A 24,918-nucleotide genomic window follows, 5' to 3' on the forward strand; every position below is an offset into this window, starting at 1 on the left:
ATTGGCCCCAGAGGCTGGACTACACTTCCCGGGAAGCTTTGAGGCGTAACTTTCTGTTTCCATAGAACTGGTGGGAAAATGGCGTCGTTGTTTGTATCCAGGGGACCAATAAGGACAGGGTGGAGGCGGGTTCTAGAGAACTCGAACCAATCCAAGGTCGTCTAAGAGGCCATCCGGGAAAGAGGTAGGGGAGGGGAAAAAATCTAGGGGAGGGGAGAAAGAGGGAAAGGGGGGGACTTGGGTTGGGGGGGAAGCGATGTTTGCCCGTCAGTCGAGTCCGGAGTGAGGAGCTCGGGTGCTGGAGCGGAGGGAGACTCTTGAGCTTAAGCTTGCCGCCGCCACGGCCACCGCCTGGACCTTTGCCCGGAGGGAGCCGCAGAGGGTCTGTCGCCGCCGTCCTCTGGAGGGCAGCGCGACTAGGGGCCCGGACCTCCAGTCCGGGAGGGATTTTTCGTCGTCCCCCCTCCCCCCAGCGAGGGAGCCCGAGCGGCCGCCAAACAAAGGTACCAGTCGCCGCCGCGGGAGGAGGAGGAGCCGGAGCTTCAGCTTCAGCAACCGCTGGACCCGCCGCCCTTCTTCCCCCATCTCTCCCCCGGGCCTGCTGGTTTTGGGGGGGAGCAGGGGAGGGGACTCTGGACGTGCCAGGGTCAGAGCTCGCCTCCGAGGAAGGTAGGGGAATTTTCTGAGGCTCTCGCGGTCTCGTGAGGGGGTCCTTTTGGGAGTCGCTGGGCCCGGCCAAGGAGCAGGGGAAGATCGCTACGGTGGTCTCGCCGGCGCCCGATTTCAGGGCCTCCCGGGAGCCCCTGCCCCCCCCGCAGTTGCCGACTCCGAGTCGCCCCCAGCCTGGCGGCCGCACACTCAGCGCTTCAGCGGCCCTCGGCCGCGGTGGGGGGCCCGGGCCGACGCGGGGGGGCTGTGCCGCCTCCTGGTCCCTCGGTCCTCTCGCTGTCCCCGTGACCGGGCGGCCGCGGCTCCGGCTCCCACTTGTCGGGTCTCCGCCTCGGAACGGGACGCGGGCAGAGGCTCTGCGGAGGGTCGGTCCTGCCCGCGGCCCTCGGCCTCTGGGCCCCTGCGGCCCCGCCGGGCTCCTCGAGGCCGGGCCTGCGCCCGCTCGGACGCGGGGCTGCGGCCCTTCAGCTCGGACCGGCTCGGCCGGCGGGGAGGGCGGGCGGCCCCGCGCCGGACCCCGGGCTTGTTGTGAGTTTCTTCGCTGACAGAAATGGCGTCATTGTCGGAGACGGGAAACTCCGTCGGGTCCCGACAATGGGGACGGGAAGCTGCCGAGCTGTTTCTGGGTTTGCGGGGATGGCGAGGCCAGAGGGAGCCCCGAATCGGCGTTTCATGGTTGGGGGACTGACGCCTTCTATGGCCCTTTCGGGGTTCAGGCTTCGCTGGGTTCCCTCCGCCTCCGCCGGTGCAGAGGGGTGCCTGTGGTGTTGACTCGGTGTCTTTTGTTTTCCCTCCAGGTGCAGGTGAATCTGGTGTTTTCGAGGGGATCGCGGTCCCAGAATCATCATGAAGGTAAGATTGCCTACGGAAAACGAACCTTTGGGCTTCTAGAATTCAGGAAGTGGGGCTTTGATCGAGGTCGTGTGTGGGGCCTCCTAGTTTTGCCGAAGAAGGTGTGTTTGGTGGCTTGGTGCCCGAGCCCTTCCTCAGAGACGATGGGGGTCAGCTGGCGAGGATGTCCGCGGGCTTTGCTGGACTTGGAGCCACTTAGAGGATAGGTAGCTCGCTGAGGATGATTCTCCCATTTATAGTCTCTTTTTGCAGGGAATGATAGGAATAGCTGCATGAATTCAAGTGTTTTAAAAGGTAAAACAGAAAAAGCAGGTCAAGTAATCTGACTCTAGAAACTGAACTGTATTGTAGTTCTATCGGTTACACTGATGAAAATCTCATTTATTGTGTGAACGGTACTGCGAATTTATAGCAGAAAACGTATTTGAGTAACCGTGAGAATAATCTTAATGAAAGATTTTTAAAGAGAATTTTGATGATCTTTACACAACTCAGAGCAGTTGTTCTTTCTATTTCCAGGGATTTAGGGTTATATGGTTTATTTTTTGTTTATTGACCCATTTGGTCTGTAGATTGTCAGATGCTGTACTGCATTGTGATAAAACCGATGTGGAAAATCGATGGCCAGGTTCCTCTCAAATGTAAACACGTTAACTGAATGTAGGATGTTGTCTAGAAAGTACGATTTGCTTAATTGGTGGAAGAAATTTAGCAATAAAAACACAGGTTTTTTTGTTTACTTTAGAGAATATGTAATTGAATGCTGTCATTTTTTAACACACTCTAGAATAAAAAGCCTTCGATATCTGAAATGTCTAGATTCAACTGGTGGAACTTGGAGACTAGCAGATATTTTTCACCCCTTACATATTCAGAAGAGCTTGAAAAGGGTAGTGTGTGTTCACAAGTACAGAAATGCAACAGATAGCATGTTAAAGTGTAAATGTCATCTACTTTGGACAGTCCCTTAAATTGTTTTTAAGAAAATGTGTTTCTGTTCAGAGTGAAGACTGCTTTTACAGTACTGCATTCAAATTAAAATTTGTAATGCTTGTGTTTATGGAAGAAAGTAAAAGCTGTGGCTACTTAAATATTTTTTCAGCTATACAAGGTAATTCAGTTTAGTCCAGATCTTTTAGTTCTTTTTCTTCTTGAGTTCGAGGTGCTATAATCTGCTACCTGAAACACTTTATATCTGCTAAATTTGTATCTCACCTTCACATAAATGAAAAAATAATCAGAAATGTTTCATAAACGAACCCCTTTTGTTAGTCACAGATGCTAGCAGCAACACCTGTGACCTGTGTAAAACAGTGACAAGTGAATTTATTATGAGAAACAGTGTATCTTCCTTGGGGTTGGAACAAGAATTTCTTAAGAAAAGTGTTGAGTTGAATAATATATAATGAATTCAGAAGCTGAATAATACAGAATTTAGTTTGGAATAAATGTTGTAATCTGTCATAGTTCCCAATGTAGTGCATGGTGCAATATAGGTACTCTGTTAATGTTTGGTTAAAAGAAATGTAGTAAGTTGAAGGTCCTTTACATTTAAAATATTTTTCTTTTCTTTCCTCCTTTCCTTTCTCTTTTTGTTTTCAACTTGTCTGTTTAAAAAATGAAAGTACGTTGGAAACTTTAGCCTTATAAGTTTCATAGTACTAGGCAAATGCAAATTTTTTGGTATCATTTTAGAACTACTAATTTTAAGTGCTCAGCATTTCCATTATTACTGCTTTTAAAAAAAAGATACAGTATTATTAAAAGGAAAGTTATTAAAATAAATTTCTAATTTTATACAAAAAGAACTTCCTGTTATTGTAAATATAGTAAGTCTTCTCTTTGCAAATCTACTAGTAATTAATAGTACTAAAAACTTAGCTTATTTCTTACAACCTAAATTCTTATGTGGTGAAGGTTGAGAGGAGGCTGATCATGAGTGGTATTTTGCTTTAACAAAATTACAATTCAAAAAGTATTTTGTATTGATTATATTGGGCTTAATTATTGTGTGTGTGTGTTCCCAATTTCTATATTGTAATGACAACTGAGCTGTAGGAGGGTTCATGCCATTTGTTGGGTCTTACCAAACACATTTGTACTTTGAAGCTAGCTTTTAAGTTTGTATTATCTGTCTTGTGAGTCACAAAAAATTTGTAGATTTTGTTAAGTGACAGTGTGTTGAGGTAATTGAAAGAGTTGTTTACTAATACTTTTTTGGTTGTTGCTTTAAATCCCCAAATAAAGAAAAAAATATATATCATTTTAAGTTATATGTTTCAGAAGCAATTTTCCTGTAGTATTACCTGCAAGAATTTATTTAAATAAGTAAAGCCTCTTTACTGACAGTATACCCTGTCTTGTAATATTTTTGCCCAGTGTGTTTTTGAGAAATATGACTATAACACGAAAGCAGTTTTGTGCTTTAACGTAGATCATGATGTTGATGTTATGTTGGATTTATTTTTCATACTTTTCATAGACCTTTCAATGTCAGTGATAGCACATTATCTGGAAGTGATCAATTAAAGTTTACAAATAATTGTGATAAGACTTAATTTTAATTACATCAGATTCATTTCCTACTTTTTTTCCTAACTAAAACTTTTTCCCTGCTTCTGTATTGTGCATGTTATTAACATTTCTCATTACACTGCAGTAAATTTTGAAGTTAAACGGGCTGGGTGGGCTAGATATTTCAGAATCTTTCATGGATAAGTGATTTAGGTGTTTGTGTTTAGAATCTGGAGAGATGGCCTTTTTCAGATGTAGCATTCTCTCTTCAGTAATCACCAGCTTAGACCACATAAAAAGAATAGATTACAAATGCCTTTTCTAATGACCTTTGCTTGTGTGCTTGTTCTCATTCCCTCTCCCCCGACCCTTCCCCCTTCCTTTTCCTGACTCCCCTCCTCTCTCTTTCCCTTCTTCCTTTCCTTCCCAACCTCCCTACCTTTCCTCTTCCTCTCTCTCCGTTTCCCCTTCTTTCTTCCTTCCTTCTTCCCCTCTTACATAAATCATTCATTTAACAACAACCCCTTCCATGTGTCAGGCAATATAGAATGAAGGTGAATGAGCTATCAGACCTGCTTGCAAGGAGCTCACAATTTAGTAGAAGACACAGAAAAATAAAGCAAAACATAGTGCATATTGAATTGTAAGAGTATTGATTGCTACATACAGTAATTGTGGTAAGTGCTCTGGAAGGACAGAAGAAGACATCTAAATCAGAGAGCCATGGAAAGTTCTCTGGTGGAATTGACATCTAAGCTGAGTTAAAGCTTTCACTAGGCAAAGAAGGGTAGAAAAGAATGTTTCAGACAGACGGAACACCATACTGGAAAATAAGAAAATAGAAGATGATATATTTGGAAACTAAGTAGTTCACTGTGGCTGGGTTAATTTAGAGCATAATGTGTTTGGGATGGGATTAGGAGGGCAGTGATGGGAGATGAGGCTAATAAGTTAGGGAGTTGAAATTTTTCTGGAAAGCTACATGGAACCACTGAAGGTTTTTAAGAAGGGGTAAAGAAGTTGGATTTGTATTTTAGAGAGATCACTTTGGTAATCTTGTAGTGAATACATCAAAAGGGAGATCTGAATGAAAGGTCTGGAGATTATGGGTAAGATGTCCAAGTGAGAAGTGAGTAAGGGCCTGGAACTAATGCAATGGGAGTGGAGCACAGGGGATAGATCTGAGATATCTAGGAAGTAGAATTTAGGACCTAGTAACTCTCCCCGGGCTAGGAGGAAGGTGGAGGTTTCTGTCTTGGGACATGAGATGGATGTTGTCATTTGAAGTGTGTTGTCATTGGAGTAAAGGTGAATAGAGTTTTGAGCATTTAAGGGACCTGTAGGAGATCCACATCCAAGTGGATCTACTAATTAGGATATAAGAGCAGGCAGGATGAAGAGAATCAGAGGCTTGGTTAATCCATTGTGAATGTTAACTTCATAGTTAACATTTAACTATAACATTTGAAGGAATTTCGATTCATAACATGGCAAGTGTATTTTGTTCTATAAATTTTTGGTCTTTTTGATGAACAGTTAATTTTGTAAAATACTGACTTCTTTTCTGTCCAAATTGCTGATTTTTTGCTTATTGTAGTTTAAAAAAGTATGCTAGATGAATGCATATTTCACTGAAGAATCTGTTTTTCCTAACTCAGCCTGTAAATTCAGTCATTGGATACCTTCCTTGTACCAGACATAGTTCTAAGTATTGAGGATACAGCAATGAACAGAACAAGAGTTCTTACCCTCTTGGAGTTCACTTTCTATTAGGGTAGGCAGACATCAAGCAAGAAAAATGTGAGAAGTTCTAGGAAGAGAAATAAAGCAGAATCAGAGTAAGAGGTTAGAGTGACAGGGTGTTACCTTAGATTAGATGTAATGAAGGGCTTGTTTGAGGAGATGACATTTAAGTATCATGTGAAACAAGTGATATAGTGAGCCATTCAGTTATCTGGAGAAGCTCTTCTTACATCCCAGGCACAAAATACAAGTGCAAATGCTCTGAGGAAAAATGTGTTTGGCCTGTTTGACCTTGGCACATTTGGGGAACAGGAAGAAGACCTTTAGGGCTCGAGTGGTAGGAGATGAGGCTAGAGAAGTCACAAGGGCCAGTACGATATGGGGCCTTTTTGGCCATAGTAAGGACAAAGTAAAATCTGAGTGTGTTAGGAAGTCATTGAAGGGTCTTGAGTAAGACAGTGAAGTGATCTGATATACTTTTTCAAAAAAGAACAATAACTACTGTGTAGAGAATGGACTGTAAGGAAGCAAAAGTGGAAATAAGGAGATCAGTTGCAAGGCTACCAGGTTGGTTCTGGTGAGAGATGGTGGTGGACCAGGTGTGAGAAGTGGTTGTGTTGAAGATTCGGGTGATAGAGTTTGAATGGATTGAATGTGGTATGAAAGTTCTGCTTGCTGCTACATACAAATGATGAGACGCTCCCCTCCTCTTTTAAGAATCTTTGTGCTGTGATTAGTTGGTGGATGGGATTTTTAGAACTGAGTACAGCCAAGAAGGCATTCCAACTCTTAGCCTTCCGTTATTAGTGAGCAGTGACCACTGAGCAGCCTTTTCTGGTTTTTTTTGTTTTTGAAGTTTAGAAAATGAGATAAAATTCACCCTTTTAAAGTGTACAATTCAGTATTTCATAGTATTTTGACAAGATTGTGCATCCATCACTACTATCTAACTCTAGGACATTTTCACCTTCCCCAAAAGAAACCCTGTACCCATTAGCAGTCACTCCCTATTCTCCCTTCCCTCTGTCCCTCCCCTGGCAATCACTTATCTCCTTTCTGTCTTAAGGATTTGCCTATTCTGGACGTTTCCTATCACTGGAATCATACAATATGTGACCTTTTGTATCTGACTTCTTTCACTTAGCAGAATATTTTCAAGGTTCATTTTGTAGCATGTGTTAGTACTTCATTTCTTTTTATTGCTCAGTCATATTTCATTTTATGGATATACCACATTTCGTTAATCCATTTATTAGTTGTTGGACATGTGAATTGTTTCTACTTTTTGCCTATTATGAATAATGCTGCTGTGAACATTTATGTACAAGCTTTTGTGTGAACATATGTTTTCAATTTTCTTGGATCATAGGAGTGGACTTTTCAGTTTTTAGCATAGTAATACTGTCTGTGGTAACCCTGTTGAGAGCTGAGTGTTTAACTTCAGATATTTTGTGTCATTGTGGCAAGTGGCCACCAAGGAGTTGGACATTTTAAAAATTCTTTCAGTGTTTATTGAATGCTTATGTGCTAGTCTCTCTGTTCTTATTTTTTAGGATATATCAGTGAACAAAACAAGTGAAAAGTCCTGCCTGGCCTTGTGGATCTTACATTTTAAGGTTGAGGGGCAGAAAAATAAGAATAAACATAATAAATAAATTATCCAGTTTGTTAGGTGCTAAGTAGTATGGAAATAAGAGGGGAGCTGGGTAAGGAGGATAGGGAATGGGGAGTTTGGGGAGGTTGTAGTGTTAAATAAGGTGGTCTAGTAGGCTTTATTGGGAAGAAATTTGCACAAATACAGTGATCACCCCTTCTCTGCAGGGGACATGTTCCAAGACCTCCCAGTGGATGCCTGAAACCACGGATAGTACCGAACCCTACATATACTATGTTTTTTCCTATGCATACATACCTATGATTAAATTTAATTTATAAATTAGGGAGAGTAAGAGATTAACAACAATCACTAATAAAATAAAACAATTAAATAATATACTGTAATAAAAGTTATGTGGATGTGGTCTCTCTCTCTCACAATATCTTATTTTACTGTACTCACCCTTCTTGTGATGATGTGAGATGATGCAGTGCCTATGTGATGAATGAAGTGAGGTGAAGGACGTAGCCTTAGGCTGCTGTTGACCTTCTGACGATACATCCGTATATCGGAAGGAGGCTTATCAAGCTGGGGCAATGTTTGATGGTTGGGTATCTAGAGCGGGCAGTGTCAGTGGTTGGGGATCCAATAAAAGGATGATTTGCGGGACAGAGTGAGATGGCGCAAGATTTCATCACACTACTCAGAACAGTGTGCAATTTAAAACTTACGAATTGTTTATTTCCGGAATTTTCCATTTAATATTATCAGACCTGCAGTTGACCATAGGTAACCGAAACCATGGAAAGCAAAACTGTGGATAAGGGGGAGCTACTGTACTTCACAGAAGGATGTGAGAGAATTAGTCATGTGGCCTCAAAGGCAGCTTGACGTGTTCAGTGAACTGCACAAAGGCCAAGGTGACTGAAGTGGAGTAAGGAAGGAAGAGAACTAGAGGGGATGTGGTCAGACAGGTAAAGGGGATGCAGGTTAGGGGCGGAGTAGGTCATGTCAGATCACCTACGACCTTGAGGGCCTTTGTAAGGCTTTTGGCTTTCACTCTGATAGAAACAGGGAGCAACTGTAGATTTTGAACTGAGGAGTGATGCAGTCTCATTATAGAGTGCAAATTTTCATTATATTTTTAAAGGATCACTGTGTTAAAAAACAGGCTATAGGCAAGTTGAAGATAGAAGGTAGCCAGTTAGGAAGCTATTTTAATAAAGGATGGTGGTGGGATGGTGGTCGCCACGGTCAGGTTGGCAAGGAGTGGTCAGATTCTAGATGTCTTTTGAAGGTAGAGCCAAAAAGAGTCCCTGTCAGATTGAATGTAGAGAAAAGAGAAAGAGTCAAGGCAGACACCAAGATTTTTTGGCTGAATAACTGGAAAATGGGTTTAGAATGAAGTTAGGATTGTGTAATTTTTGGAAATAAATATGTATATTTTATGTTTGTGGAAAGTACCAATTGGTGTATTGCTGTGAAATGTGGCTATAAACAAGATACAGATGTTCTTTATTAATTTTTTAGTAATAGATATTTTGCGAACTTTTGTTATTGACGAATTATTTAAAAATAGGACTCTTGCTGCCTTCCTTTTGGTGTCACAGAAAAACGGTGTTTCTACATTCGTGAGAAGTATGCACTAGTGTTCTGTGTACGATGACAACCATAGTAAGCAATGGAATCCATAGTCATATTAATCCTCTTGATATTTAAGTGTTGCAGATTGTGTAAGGTTTGGATTTTGATAAGACATACACTGCAGGTAGAATTATTTAAAATTTGTATTGATTACCTATGTGTAAAGCATCACTTTTAGCTTGTATCTTACCTTGAATATAAAAGACAGAAAGTATTAAAGAAAATGTGTCAATATTCCTTTCTTTTCAATTGGGCTTCCTTTAAACCTAATGGACATTGAACAAAACATAAGCTATAACTAGCTTTTGTTCCCAAGATGATTGAAATATTTTCATTTAGTTACTTTACATCAAAATAAGACTGTATATTTGTTATCTTTTAAACTGCTAAGCAGTATGTTTAACTTAATTTTAACAGAGAACTTTTGTTATAAAAATTATGACATTTGTGTTTGTTTAGGAGTGCGGGAAATCCTGACATTCAGGTTTTCTGTGGAAGATAATGTGTTTCTAGAAATCTGATAGATTTCCACGGATTTCCAAGTTTTCCATGGAAGATAATGTGTTTCTAGAAGTCTAGAAAATAGAAAGGCAGATCTACTAGAGTCAGCTTACAGAGACAGAGAAATCAAACTTAATGTTCACCATAGTATACTAATGGTCATATTTTAGGCTGGTGAATAGAAACAAGGGACAGAATAAAAGAGGCAAAAAAGATGGAAAGCTTTAAAACAGCAGCAAACAACACTTGTCTTACTCTGAATATAGTTCTCAGTATTCCTTAATTAATACTTGCCCATACGATGCTCAGAAGGTCCAAGTACTGGTTTCAAGATTGCTATAAATCTCTCCTCTCCCCAGAGTTACGTGCAAAATTTCGTATAGCCATACATTTTTCTGGGGAGAGGAACCGTAGCTTTCACCAGCTTCTCAATGGAACTCACAATACAGCATATTAAGAAACACAGCTCTGTAGTATCATCTGTTAGCTGTTCTACAGCTAATCATTTTAATAAAAATAGTTGTTTGCACATCCTTCTCCTCTTACCATTAGAAAAATGGGTAATCAACTGGTCGCTACTCATTTTATTTTGTAATTTTCTTTTTGTTTAAATCGCTGTGCAATCAGAAGTTTTTATTATATTGTTTCTGAAATGTTAGCGTTATATGAAATGCATATATAGCTTAAAATGCCTTTTTAAATTTCTAAGAAAAGTCTGAATTTTTTCTATTATAATTATAAGTAAATAGCTTTTGATTCATGGAAACATTTCATAAAATAATTTTAAAAGGTTGCTCTGAAAGTATAGTTTTTAGTACACTGGGTATTATTTATGAAACTGTTTATTATAAAAGTTAATGTATGTTTGCTCTTACCTTTCCCACATTCAGTCATTTGCCTAATGGGGTCATCTTTGGCAAGGATGATATCTAACTGTGAATAACTAGAGGTACTTAGCTTAAGGATACAATTAAGAGCGAAGTACAAAATTCTGCATTATTCCACCTGGTTTGAGTGTCTTTCCAGCTTAACAGTGGTGTTGGCAGCCAGGTGGTAGAGAGGCTGATTCTTTGAGCCATTGTTATGATTTGTAAGGAAGAAAATCTCATAGAAAATAGTGCAGGTATTACTTTAAAATTATAAATTTAGCTGTCATCAATTAAGAGAATAATAGTTCTGTATATAGTTTTATACTATTAAAATGTGTCAGATTACAGTGTATCTTGGACAGTGGGATGGGTACTGTATATAAACTTCTATTTGAGCCGTTTTCTAATTTATAGATACATTTTTGGCAATGTGTCTTAACTCTAGCATATCTGAAGTCCTGTGTCAGGGTTTTGACAAGTAGAAAAGTGCTATCTCCTAATTTGATAATCTTAGGGGTGTAATTGCTTATGAGAGTATAGTCATTGATAACTTTAATAAGTTTCATTGAAAATCACACTTCTTTTTTCTTTCTCTTTTTTTGTGGAGAAGATTGGCCTTGAGCTAACATCGGTTGCCAATCTTTCTCTTTTTGCCTGAGGAATATTGTTGCTGAGCTAACATCTATGCCAGTCTTCCTCTGTTTTATGTGGGATGTCGCCACAGGGTGACTTGATGAGCAGTGCTAGGTCCGCACCTGGGATCCAAACCTGTGAACCCTGCCTGGGCTGCTGAAGCAGAGTGCGTGAACTTAACCAATATGCCACTGGGCCGACCCCACACTTACTATTTTTTTTTATTATTTACTCTAGCACAAATGAAGATTATAAACTATCAAACCTTTGAGCAAATGGCATTTAAAGAAAAGACCCACTTTACTAATAGTAAGAATTATACTTGAATCTGACTATAAAAACCAACTTTGTTTAGTTAAAATGCCCCAAAACAATGTAGCTTAGTGATTAAGAGTGTATGGCTTACAAAGAGAGGTCTTGTTCCCAGTACTCTCTCTCTCTGTTCTTTACTTGGCTATTGAAGTTTGGATAAAGTTATTTATTTTTGAAATGAAAGTAAACATAAGTTTCATTTTTTTGCAAAATAGGGATAATAATAGTTACCTTACAAGGTTGTGTAAGCAGTAAATGAAATAACATTTAAAATGCTTTACGCTGTGCTTCACATAGTTCTGAGCTTTTGGTACATAGTGGCTGTATTATTCCAGTAAAAGCCTCTCACTTTTATAAACTGATAGAGTGAGGATTTTGTAATCAAGACAGTTTGGGATTAAACTGGGACTCTCCTGCTTATGAAATTGTGAGCAGTTTTCTTAAAGTTTCTAAGAAGATTGGTGTCCTTGTCTAAATGAGGAATGGTTATAGTACAACTCACGGAGTTGTTGGGGGTGACTAAATGTAGTAACAGGATCTACTACATAGTAAGTTCCTAATAAATTGTAGCTATTATTATTAGTTTTAGGGAAAGAATGAGCGAACCCTTGGAAATTTGAATAGGCTTTCAGCGTGATAAAGTGACTCTAGTCTTTTTTAACTTAAAAGTTGATTTCGAAGTTTCGGGGAAAGGTTGCAATTTTGTGATGAAAATTAAAGCCTGTTACTTATTTATTATTATTTTTTTAATACAATTAATATTTTTTTATTGAGGTCAAAAAAGTTTATAACATTGTGAAATTTCAGTTGTGTGTTACTGTTTGTCAGTCACCATATAAACGTGCTCCTTTACCCCTTATGCCCACCTCCCATCCCCATTCCCCTCTAGTGACCACTAATCACTTCTCTTTGTCCACATGTTTATCTTCCACGTATGAGTGAAATCATATGGTGTTTGTCTTTCTCTGTCTGGCTCACTTCACTTAGTGTAATACCCTCAAGGTCCATCCATGTTGTTGCAAATAGGACTATTTTGTCTTTTTTTTATGGCTGAGTAGTATTCCATTGTATATGTATACCACATCTTCTTTATCTATTCATCAGTTGATGGGCACTTGGGTTGTTTTCATGTCTTGGTTATTGTGGATAATGCTGCAGTGAACATAGGGGTACATAAGTCTCTTTGAATTATTGATTTCATGTTCTTTAGATGAATACCCAGTAGTGGGAGAGCTGGGTCATAAGCTGTTTCTATTTTAATTTTTTGAGAAATCTCCATACTGTTTTCCATAGTGGCTGTACCAGTATGCATTCCCACCAGCAGCATATGAGGATTCCCTTTTCTCCACAATCTCTCCAACATTTGTTATTTTTTGTCTTGGTCGTTATAGCCATTCTGATGGATGTAAGGTGATATCTTAGTGTAGTTTTGATTTGCATTTCCCTGATGATTAGTGATGTTGAATATTTTTCATGTGCCTGTTGGCCATTTGTATATCTTCTTTGGAAAAATGTCTGTTCATATCCTCGGCTCATTTTTTGATTGGGTTGTTTGTTTTATTGTTGTTGAGTTGAGTGAGTTCTTTATATGTTTTGGAGATTAACCCCTTGTTGGATATATGATTTGCAGATATTTTCTCCCAATTGGTGGGTTGTCTTTTTGTTTTGTTCCTGGTTTCCTTTGCCTTGCAAAAGCTCTTTAGTCTGATGGGAGTCTGATTTGTTTATTTTTTTTGCTTCCCCTACATGAGTAGACATGGTATTCAAAAAGATCCTTCTAAGACTGATGTCAAAGAGTGTACTGCTTATATTTTCTTCTAGGAGTTTTGTGGTTTAGGGTCTTACATTCAAGTCTTTCATCCATTTTGAGTTAATTTTTGTGCATGGTGTAAGATAATGGTCTACTTTCATTCTTTTGCATGTGGCTGTCCAGTTTTCCCAACACCATTTGTTGAAGAGACTTTTCCTTTCTCCATTGTATGTTCTTAGTTCGTTTGTTGAAGATTAGCTGTCTGTAAATGTGTGGTTAAAACCTGTTATTTTTGTCTTTATGAAATCCTTAACAACAGAATGTTTAATGGAAAGTGGAAACCAGCTTTCTTTATTCTAAGAACTCTTTACTCCTATTGCAAACCTTTATTTATCCCAGCCCTTCCTGATGCAGAAGCTTCTCTTAGTAAATACAGTGCTTGTCCTCTCTTCTAATTTGCTGCTGGCTTGCCCAGATGGGGTTCTTTCAAGGGGAAAGTAAATTTTACTTCCAAGCCTAGAGGGTTGTTACTGGATTAGGTGAACCACTGGAGGTATTTATTTTCTGGGTGAGCATCCACCCCTAGCCTTGCTTATGTAGAGCAAAAACTTTTTTCTTCTCTTGATCAGATCACTGTTCTGATGTGGCAGTCAGTCACCTGAAGCTTGTCTAGCATCCAGAGCCTATGCAGGTGGGGCAAATGAGCACTGGGGCCTTGCCAAGTGTAAGAGTCTCTACTCTAGAGAGGAGTAAAAGGAAAGCTGAACAGGCTTGAAGACAAAGGAGCTACTATCGCTGTCAGAGTTTAAATGAGGCCCCTTGGCTTATGCCTATTGGAGAGTTTTTAAAAATTTAGCTTTTCATATTTTCAATTTTATCTTGGTTTGGATATCTTACCAAAGGACCTATTTTGGCTTTTTTCTTTGTTTCTTTTCCTTTTGCTGAGGAAGAGTAGCCCTGAGCTAACATTTATGCCAGTCTTCCTCTATTTTATATGTGGGTCGCTGTCACAGCATGACTGATGAGTGGTGTAGGTCTGTGCCCAGGATCCAAACCTGTGAGCCTGGTCCACTGAGTGGAGTGCACCAAACTCAACCTCTAGGCCACAGAGCCAGCTGTGCATTTCTGTTCTTTATTTGAATAGTTTGAGTGAAAGTTGTGTTTAGTGATTTTTTTTGTCCTTTTTGCTGAGAAAGATTTGCCCTGAGCTAACATCTGTGCCAGTTTTCCTCTATTTTGTATGCGGGTCACTGCCACAGCATAGCTGCTGAGGAGTGGTGTAGGTCTGTGCCCAGGAACCAAACCGGGGCTACTGAAGTGGAGTGTGCCGAACTTAACCACTAGGCCAAGGGGCTGGCCTGTGTTCAGTGATTTTAAAAAAAGTTGTTCAGGGGGCCGGCCCTGTGGTGTAGTGGTTAAGTTCAGCATGCTCTGCTTTGGTGGCCCAGGTTCATAGGTTTGGATCCTGGGCACAGACCTACACTACTCATCAGCCATGCTGTGGCGGCAACCCACATATAATGTAGAGGAAGACTGGCACAGATGTTAGCTCAGGGCTAGTCTTCCTCAGCCAAAAAAAGTTAAGTGTCAGAGGTTCTTTTGACACTTAGTAAGTCACCTAATTTTGCTTTGACCCGACTTGGAGACATATTTTTCTAAACTAGTTCTATTCCCAGCAAAATTAAAGACTTTTTATTATAAAAGCAATAGAAATTTGCTATAAATATTAAAAACTACAGAAATGTATATAGTAAATAGTAAAAGTTATTACCTTCCCCAGTCTCACTTCCTATTAGCAACTTTAGTTAACAGTTTCGGAAATATTCTTCCATACCTTTTTCTTTGCACGTGTAAACTTACATATGAATATTTATTTTGTTAGGTTTGGTTTTGCAGATGGGCTTATACTATACATATTGTTGTGTACCTTTTTTTTTCATGTTATATCAGTACTTAACAGATCTGTGCCATTCTTTTTTGATAGCTTTAGTAAGATTTTATTTGCATTCAATATGCTGTTTTCTCTACTACCAAATGATTTATATAGGTCACCGCTGTGTTTCTTTAGCTTCAAGTTTTGGCAGGTATGTAGAGGCCTCACATGTAGCAGTGTTTAGCATTCAGTAGACATTCAGTAAATATTGCTAGTTATTTGAATATCTACCACTACTAGGTGGTGAATAGCGCCAGTCATCTGTAACATTAGCCCTTAGAGCCCTATAGATTATTACTACAGCTACTAGCTATTAATTAAATCTAATTGCGTAAGATTGCTATTAAAAGGTAAGCTATGAGGGTTGGAGGGAACATTCTCCGTGCTGTATGGCTCCTTCCAACCTAATGCTGTTCTTGGGATCCCTAGTAGCATTTATTAGAAAGGTTAATTTTGGGACAGACCACTGTAGGCAATGACCCCGTAAGATGCTCAGGGTCAGCATATGTGGTTTATAAAGCTTTTTTAACACTACAGGCAGAATATTTTTAAATGGCACATTACATTTTTCAAGTTTCATAATCATTAGTTATTTCCTATAACATCCCTTTGAGGCAGGTCAGCAGCATTTTTCCTTTTTTATGGTTGAAGAAGCAGATGCAAAGATGTTGAGTGATTTGCCCACAGGCACACATTAAACTGATGGCAGAGTCTGTTCTCTTGTTAGTAAACTGAACCATGCTGCCCCTCTGCTAGTTATAAGTGAGTAATAAAGTTGTTGCCATTTAGTGACCTTTTGATGGCTTTATGGAATAGTGAGTATAGTTTAGAAACCTTTTACCTACTTTCTTTATTGAAAGAGAACAATTTTAAAGCTAGAATTTACCTGCATCACAGTATTAAATACTATATGTAAATTTACCCTATTCTCTTAAAAATTAGAAGAAATCATATTAAAATATATTAAAGAAACTATAGTGGTCTTAGTTCTTCTGAGAGAACCTTTACCAGCTTGAAAATTATTGTAGTATTGTAAATTAGAGGAAAACAGTACAAGGCTTTGCAGAGTTAATACTTTCAAGTAGGAGAAAATGAATCCTCAGGTTATATTGCCACGAGTAATTTTGAATGGAAACACTGTCTCCCATAGACCCAGGCTAGAGTTTCAAAGATCATTGGCTCTGTGAGTTTATGCCCCAACTATTGTGCCAGGCGACAATATAAAAGGTTATCTAGACTAAAAAAGTGTCTACAATCTGGGTGGCATCAAGTTTTACATTTACTTGGCCATTGGAAACATGCTCTGTTTACATTTGGACTTGATTCTGTTATTCTATTCCCTTTCCCCTTGTATAATTATTATTTTTTCTATATGTGCAGTCTTATTTCCTCCCAGTTGAAAAGAATTCTAACTGTAATCTTGCTGTGTTGATAGAGGGAGGGTAGAGTATTTTCAAGTAATAGGCAACTATTGTAAAAAGGTTTAATTTAAGGGATTATACAGAGCCTTAAAATTATATATTCAGTTTTGGAGTGTTAAGAAAGATGCTTTGACATGAGTACAAGTCTATGATAATAAGTAATGGTTAATCCTCGTGTACTTTGGTAATTAGCACAATCCTATATTTTAGTAAACATGTAATTTCTAAATATATCTTTTACTACTATAGTGACATCTCATTTATTCCAAAGTCAAACTAACTATCATCAATTTTATCTTGTTTTGAAATAGTATTAAAATATTTATCACACCCCTGCCCTGGTCTTGTTCTATGTTATCATCAAATTCATCATTATTTTTATTATCATTCGATAATTTTGCTACTGCTTCATTAGTGCTTAAGATGTCAGAGATTTTATACATTTTAAAATTTAATTCTCAAAAAATTGCTGAGTGGAACATATGAATACAGTCGTGCGCTGCATAATGATGTTTTGGTCAACAACGGACTGCATATATGACAGTGGTCCCATAAGATTAGTGCCAGATAGCCTGGATGTGTAGTAGGCTATACCATTTAGGTTTGTGTAACTACACTCTAATGATGTTCACATAACAACAAAATTGCCTAGTGATGAATTTCTCATAACGTATCCTTGTCATTAAGTGACGCATGACTATATCCCTGTTTTGCAGATGAAAAAAATCAAGGCTGAGTGCGCTTAGGTAATTGACCTAAATTCATCCCGCTATTAAGTGGCAGAGCTAAGATTTAAACCTAAGCTACTCCAAACCAGAACTCTTACTAATGCTGTTCCGCCTCTTATTTAACTTACATATCTTTACGTGGCTATCTGCTTTCCTTAGTCCACAATGATTTAGAAGTATCAAATTCTCTGAGTTGTGAATGTATGTATGTGTAGTTTATGTGTACATATAAGTGTATTTAAAGAAGAATTTTGAAATGGGCATAGTGAGAGCTGGAATGAGATACTGAAGGAAAAGGAGACACACTAAAAGCTAAGACAGGTAAATGTATTCTTTTTTCATATTACTTTGAATTTTCAAATGTGGACCTTGAATTATCAAGCTTTTACTATGTTGCATATCTTTATGGAACAAGAAAAGAAAAAGGATTTAGAGAATTTGTTAAATTTTCATAAAAAGTAAGTTTTCTGGAAAGTGTAAACTTTGCTTTATTTAAAAAATTCTGTAGAATATGTCATTTTTTCTTGGTACTGGGCAAATAATTTGCTGTTATATTTTAAAAGGAAATTTTTAAATTCAGGATTAACTATTTAATTTTTTGGAGGGGAATTAAGAAACTATAGCGTTAAGAGTATACAAGTTGAATTTTGTGGCATTTAATTGGACAGAGGTTTTTATAAGCAAATCGTTGCTAAATTTTACTACATACTTACTACCTATGTTCTTACCAAACCATTTAGCAAATTCTTGCAGACTGGTGACAGGTTTCGGTTTCATATTTGTTTCCTATTGATGCTGTAACAAGCTGCCACAAATTTAGAGGCTTAAAACAACACAAATTTACTATTTTATAGTTCTGGAGGTCAGAAGTCTGAAATGGGTCTCGTGAACTGCATGCTTCCTGCAGGCTCTAGGGGAGAATCTGTTTCTTTGCCTTTTCCAGCCTATAGAGGCTGCACACAGTCTTTTGCTGGTGGCCCCTTTTCCATCTTCAAAGCCAGCAGCCTAGTATTTTCAAATCTCTCTGACTCTGACACTATCTCTTCTGCCTCCCTCTTTCACTTATGTTAGGACCTTTGTGATTGCATTGGGCCCATCCAGTAATTCAGGATAATCTTCCCATTTCAAGGTCAGTTGATTAGCAACCTTAATTGCTCCTTGTTATTTAACAACATTTTCACAGTTTCTGGGGGTTAGGATACAGACGTCTTTCGGGAGACCATTATTCTGTTTACCATAGGCTCTTTGGTTTAGCAAAATCATTTAGCCTTTTAGGCTTTTCTGTAAGTTGAGATTAATATTTATTGTTTACCACAAAGGAATTTTATGAAAATAGAAATTATATGCCACTGCAGACAGATCATGCATAGAATACACTCAGAATTATTGACGGATGCTTTCTGGTTGACCTTACTTACTAGGTAGATGCTTGGGGATAGGTAGTCTCCAAGGTAACCAGTGGGCTTGTTTAACTCCAGTGTGAATACCTGCAGTTACGCTAGGCCTTTGGAAACAGAACAAGGTGTCAGTGACTCAAAGACTTCCCCCTCTGGGCAAGAGAGTGAGGCTTCACTGCTGTTTACTTTTCATTTGAGTCTTAAAAAGGCAGGTTTTTGTTTTAGATTTAAGCCTTTCCAGACCTTTGCTTGTTGAGAATAGTGATAATTTAAAGCACAGTGTTGAAGAAATACATGAGTGCGTAATTCTCATTTGTTTGATGATTTAAATCTGTTTTAGTCTAAAAGATACAACTCATTTTTTAAGCATTAGGCTTTTCTACCTACTATGATTTTTCAAAGGACTACTATGATAATTAAGGGGGAGCCTTGAGTACTTGTAGTTTTAAGTCACATTGTTTTGTATGTGCCTAGTAGATATTCTTCTTTTGAACAATAAACTTGGAGTTTATTGAAGTTAAAGTTGGAGAATTGCTGTTTTTAATGTCATGATTTCTTAATTTTCCTTTGAGCCACCTTTTTACATGGTTAACTCAAATTCTTTCAACTCTCAAAACTGTGGTGCTGTGAGGCAGAATTCACAGAGTGAAGGAGTACATGGTAGAAATGTTAGAAAACTTTGCTGAAGGGAATTTTAGGGGCAGACATACGTCTTCTGTATTATTCCTATCTGCAGGTTAAAATTTGGGATATACTGCTGTAGAATAAATTTAGCAAAACATTTCTACGTGAACATTCACTAGGTCGTCTTGTAGATATTATAGATGGAAAGAGAGGTCTGCTAATTGTCTTATTATACACCTGCTTCTAGTAAGTGATAGAGATTTTTCTCAGTTCTGTGGTTGGAAAAAATTATTTCTTTCCAGATTGCATTATCATGTTTTTCTTTGCACAGGTAACTGCTGGTTGAATATGGTTTAAGTTAGAATGTGTGTAACGATTAAATTGTAACTGGCGGTTTGGGTCTTGTAGCATGGTTCATGTAGGATTCTCTGACTCTGGGATATCTTTCCTGATTCTGACCCTTCTCTCCTTTGTGCTATCACTATAGTACTCTTTACATATTTCTAGCAGCATACCTATAGCACTCTAATGACAGGCAGTAAATACTGGACAATTGTTTATTTTCATAAATGCATCAAAAAACAGTTTCACAAAGTTCTCTGTGCCCGGAGTTGTAGACTTAATGATCTCAAAGTTTCTTTTTTATGTATATCAAATATTTTGTAGTGTTTCTTAGAATGTAGATAAGTGCGTAATTTACATTTGATAGTATATATGGTACTATATTCAAATTATTTACCTCTTTAAAAATTAACTATCAGTACCTCATTTCAATGGAGGTGATAAATTCAGGTGCCACTGTTCACTGTCAAACTTCATCAGAGGTGTATTAGAAGCAAAAGAGGGTGTATTTCAAGATGTGCTGTCGCTTGCCTCATCACCCTGATGATGGAGAGATGATATAGTGTAATGGATTTGTTAGGTTTAAATCCTGCTCTGCCTCTTAACTAGCTGCATGACCTTAGGCAGTTTATTTCTTTGAGCCTTATTTTCAGCATATGAAAAATGAGGAGAATAGTATTTACTTCATTGTTATGAATTAAATAAGATGATACATGCAAAATACTTATTACCATGTTTAGTTTATAAGTGCCAAGAAATAATAACTGTAATATATTGTAGGGTTGGGGGAAGGCTAGTTTCACTATGTTTTCTTTGTTTTTTTTTTTAAAGATTTTATTTTTCCTTTTTCTCCTCAAAGCCCCCCGGTACATAGTTGTATATATTTTTAGTTGTGGGTACTTCTAGTTGTGGCATGTGGGACGCCGCCTTAGCATGGCCTGATGAGCGATGCCATGTCTGCGCCCAGGATCTGAACTGGTGAAGCAGAGTGCGCAAACTTAACCACTTGGCCTCGGGGCCGGCCCTTTACTGTGTTTTCAAATTACCAACTGCTAATAGTTTAGAAAATGTACTTAGTATGCTTAGTGTGTATTGCATTATGATAAAATAAATAGAATGCTTATTACCCGTGCACCTAATTATTAGAAGCCAAATTTATAGAGTTTTGGTTAGTCTTTGTTCTTGGAGCCCCCCATTTTTTTTTCTTTCCTGGTGCATTTTTTCCCCGATAGTGTTTAATAAAAAAAGAGAATTGAATGGGAACTTTCGACTGGAAAATAACTGTTTTGGAGGCAATGTCTTTAATAATGTAAATTCCAAGAACAAAAATTTAGGGTGGGAGATAGTAGAGCCTCAATGATTAAGAATACGAACTTTCAAAGCAAGCTGAATTCTAATCCTTGCACTATTATTTACTGATTTGTGACCTTGAGGGGTTGACTTAAGCTTCTGTGATGCTTAATTTAAAATTTCTGAAATGAGGATAATGATAAAACCTACCTGCTATTTGAGAGGGATTGAATGAGATAATCCGTGTAAAGCATTTAGCATAGTGTCTAATATTGGTGAAGAACAGCTGTTAATTATTGTTATTAATAATGATTAATAGAAGAAGGAATAAGTAGTAGGCAGGTATTCAGATGCTAGGGTATATTGTTTAGAGCAGCATCGTCAGTAGGAATATAATGTAAGACGTAATTTTAATTTTTCTAGTAGCTGCATTAAAAAAGGGTAAAACTCATTTTAATATTCTTTTTAACCTGACATATCCAAAATATTGTCATTTTAATGTGTAATCAATATGAAATTATTAATGAGATATTTTACTTTCTTTTTTCACACTATCTTTGTGTGTGGTTTACATTTACAACACATCTTAATTTAGACACTAAATTTTCATTGGGGATACTTGATCTGTATTTACAGTTGAAAAAGTAGACTCACATATCCAGGTTATTCTAAATATACATAAAAGTTTTCCAGTAACCAAATTGAATATTAGTTTTTAAGTTAAAATTAAAATTAATTAAAATTAAAAAAAATTAGATATTTAGTTCTTCTATAGTGGCCACATTTCAGGTGCCCCTGTGGGTGTTGTCTCCTTGTCAGACAGAACAGGTGTGGAAACTCTTTCTCCCTTCTTCCTCCCTCTTCTTAAAATTGTTTTATGGTGCTTATAATGCTTGTAATTTTGTACTTTCTGTAAGTTCTTTCTTCTTGTTTAAATAATGTCTTGCTATCTTTATTTAAATAACTCCATACACTTGTTGAATTCTGGCATTTCTTTTTTTTTTTTTAATTAAGATTATGGTAGATTACAACCTTGTGAGATTTCAGTTGTACATTATTGTTAGTAATGTTGTGGATACACCACTTCACCCTTTGTGCCCTCCCCCCACCCACCCCTTTTCCCTGGTAACCATCGATCAGTTCTCCATGTCTATATGTTAACTTCCACCTATAAGTGGGGTCATGTAGAGTTCGTCTTTCTCTGTCTGGCTTATTTCGCTTAACATAATACCCTCAAGGTCCATCCATGTTGATGTGAATGGAACAATTTGGTCCTTTTTTATGGCTGAGTAGTATTCCATTGTGTATATATACCATATCTTCTTTATCCAGTTGTCAGTTTCTGGGCATTTGGGTTGGTTCCATGTCTTGGCTATTGTAAATAATGCTGCGATGAACATAGGGGTGCATGGGATTCTTGGGATTGCTGATTTCAGGTTGTTAGGATAGATACCCAGTAGTGGGATAGCTGGGTCATAGGGTATTTCTATTTTTAACTTTTTGAGAAGTCTCCGTACTGTTTTCCATAGTGGCTGCACTAGTTTGCATTCCCACCAACAGTGTATGAGGGTTCCTTTTTCTCCACAACCTCTGCAACATTTGTCACTTTTGGTTTTGGATATTTTTGCCAGTCTAATGGGTGTAAGGCGATATCTTAGTGTAGTTTTGATTTGCATTTCCCTCATGATTAGTTATGATGAACATCTTTTCATGTGTCTATTGGCCATACTTATATCTTCTTTGGAGAAATGTCTGTTCATGTCCTCTGCCCATTTTTTGATCAGGTTGTTTGTTTTTTTGTTGTTAAGCTGTGTGAGTTCTTTGTATATTATGGATATTAATCCTTTGTCAGATAAGTAGCTTGTAAATATTTTTTCCCAATTAGTGGGCTTTTTTTTTGTTTCAATCCTGTTTTCCCTTGCCTTGAAGAAACTCTTTAGTGTGATGAAGTCCCATTTGTTTATTCTTTCTATTGTTTCCCTCATCTGAGGAGTTATAGTGTCCGAAAAGATTCTTTTGAAGGTGATGTCAAAGAGTGTACTGCCTATATTCTCTTCTAGAAGACTTATTGTTTCAGGCCTAATCTTTAGGTCTTTGATCCATTTTGAGTTTATTTTAGTGAATGGTGAAAAAGAATGGTTGATTTTCATTCTTTTACATGTGGCTGTCCAGTTTTCCCAGCACCATTTGTTGAAGAGATTTTCTTTTCTCCATTGTAGGCCCTCAGCTCCTTTGTCGAAGATTAGCTGTCCATAGATGTGTGGTTTTATCTCTGGGCTTTCAGTTCTGTTCCATTGATCTGTGCACCTGTTTTTGTACCAGTACCATGCTGTTTTGATCACTGTAGCTTTGTAGTATGTTTTGAAATCGGGGATTGTGATGCCTCCGGCTTTGTTTTTCTTACTTAGGATTGCTTTAGCAATTGGCGGTCTTTTGCTGCCCCATATGAATTTTAGGATTCTTTGTTCAATTTCTGTAAAGAATGTCCTTGGGATTCTGATTGGGATAGCGTTGAATCTGTAGATTGCTTTAGGTAGTATGGACATTTTAACTATGTTTATTCTTCCAATCCATGTGCATGGAATGTCTTTCCATCTCTTTATGTCGTTGTCAATTTCTTTCAAGAAAGTCTTGTAGTTTTCATTGTATAAATCTTTCACTTCCTTGGTTAAATTTATCCCAAGGTATTTTATTCTTTTTGTTGCGATCGTGAATGGGATTGAGTTCTTGAGTTCTTTTTCTGTTGGTTCATTGTTAGTGTATAGAAATGCTACTGATTTATGTATTGTTGATTTTATACCCTGCAACTTTGCTGTAGCTGTTGATTGTTTCTAATAGTTTTCCAATGGATTCTTTGGGGTTTTCTATATATAAGATCATGTCGTCTGCAAACAGCGAGAGTTTTACTTCTTCATTGCCTATTTGGATTCCTTTTCTTTCTTTTTCCTGCCGAATTCCTCTGGCCAACACCTCCAGTACTATGTTGAATAGGAGTGGTGAAAGTGGGCACCCTTGTCTTGTTCCTGTCCTCAGAGGGATGGCTTTCAGTTTTTGTCCGTGGAGTATGATGTTGGCTGTGGGTCTGTCATATATGGCCTTTATTATGTTGAGGTACTTTCCTTCTATACCCATTTTATTGAGGGTTTTTATCATAAATGGGTGTTGGATCTTGTCGAATGCTTTCTCTGCATCTATTGAGATGATCATGTGGTTTTTGTTTCTCATTTTGTTAATGTAGCGTATCACGTTGATTGACTTGCGGATGTTGAACCGTCCCTGTGTCCCTGGTGTAAATCCCACTTGATCATGGTGTATAATCTTTTTGATGTATTGCTGTATTCAGTTTGCCAGAATTTTGTTGAGGATTTTTGCATCTATGTTCATCAGTGATATTGGCCTGTAGTTCTCCTTCTTTGTGTGGTCCTTGTCAGGTTTTGGGATCAGAGTGATGTTGGCTTCATAGAATGTGTTAGGGAGTATTCCATCTTCCTCAATTTTGTGGAATAGTTTGAGAAGGATAGGTATTAAATCTTCTTTGAATGTTTGGTAGAATTCTCCAGAGAAGCCGTCTGGTCCTGGACTCTTATTTTTGGGGAGGTTTTTGATTACTGTTTCTATTTCTTTACTTGTGATTGGCCTATTCAGATCTGGCATTTCTTGATGTAAAGAGAATAAATTTTTTTCATGTAGTTTCTTATGTATTTTTAGGTATCTTTCTCTGATGATGTTGCATTTTCAAATAGTTAATTTTTCCAGTAATTAAAAACCTTTTGCTTAAAAATTCTTTTGTTAAAATACATCTAAATATTCCACAGATTATAACTGTCATTTGCTAGGTACTGTTTTTGTTGCTGTTAAAATTTCATTTACGTACTAAACTTCATATATACAGCCCATTTACTTTTTATCTCATTTGACTTAGCTAATGAGTTTTTTGATTTGATTATTGATACATAATTTATTTTTGCACTTGGATCTTTTTTGGGGATACTTTTTAAAGGGAAATTTAACATTTTAGTGATTTAAAATGATATAACTTCTGGTTTTATTTCAAATTTTAGGATTTATTTCCTTAATTGTATAATATTTAAATTGAAAC

The 24,918-nt window shown here is 37.8% G+C and overlaps 1 protein-coding gene across 9 annotated transcripts in view; it reads left to right on the top strand.

Annotated features, from left to right (window-relative positions):
* The first annotated feature begins 198 nt into the window (after positions 1 to 198).
* ARID4B (AT-rich interaction domain 4B) overlaps positions 199 to 24,918 on the top strand; it is a 149,039-nt gene continuing 124,319 nt past the window's right edge. For 6 of the 9 annotated variants that reach the window (XR_011524926.1, XR_011524925.1, XR_011524927.1 and 3 more), the window contains exons 1-2: positions 220 to 669; positions 1,467 to 1,521. Coding sequence is in view for 6 of the 9 variants with exons in the window: in XM_008515047.2 (XP_008513269.1) it covers positions 1,516 to 1,521 (6 nt within the window). In the remaining 3 variants the exon portion in view is untranslated. Of the gene's footprint in view, positions 670 to 1,466; positions 1,522 to 24,918 lie in introns of all 9 variants that reach the window. The other 3 variants (XM_008515048.2, XM_070568638.1, XM_070568650.1) reach the window with 1 other exon arrangement.

This window comes from Equus przewalskii, chromosome 1 (assembly GCF_037783145.1).
Source record: "Equus przewalskii isolate Varuska chromosome 1, EquPr2, whole genome shotgun sequence".
Lineage (NCBI taxonomy): Eukaryota > Metazoa > Chordata > Mammalia > Perissodactyla > Equidae > Equus > Equus przewalskii.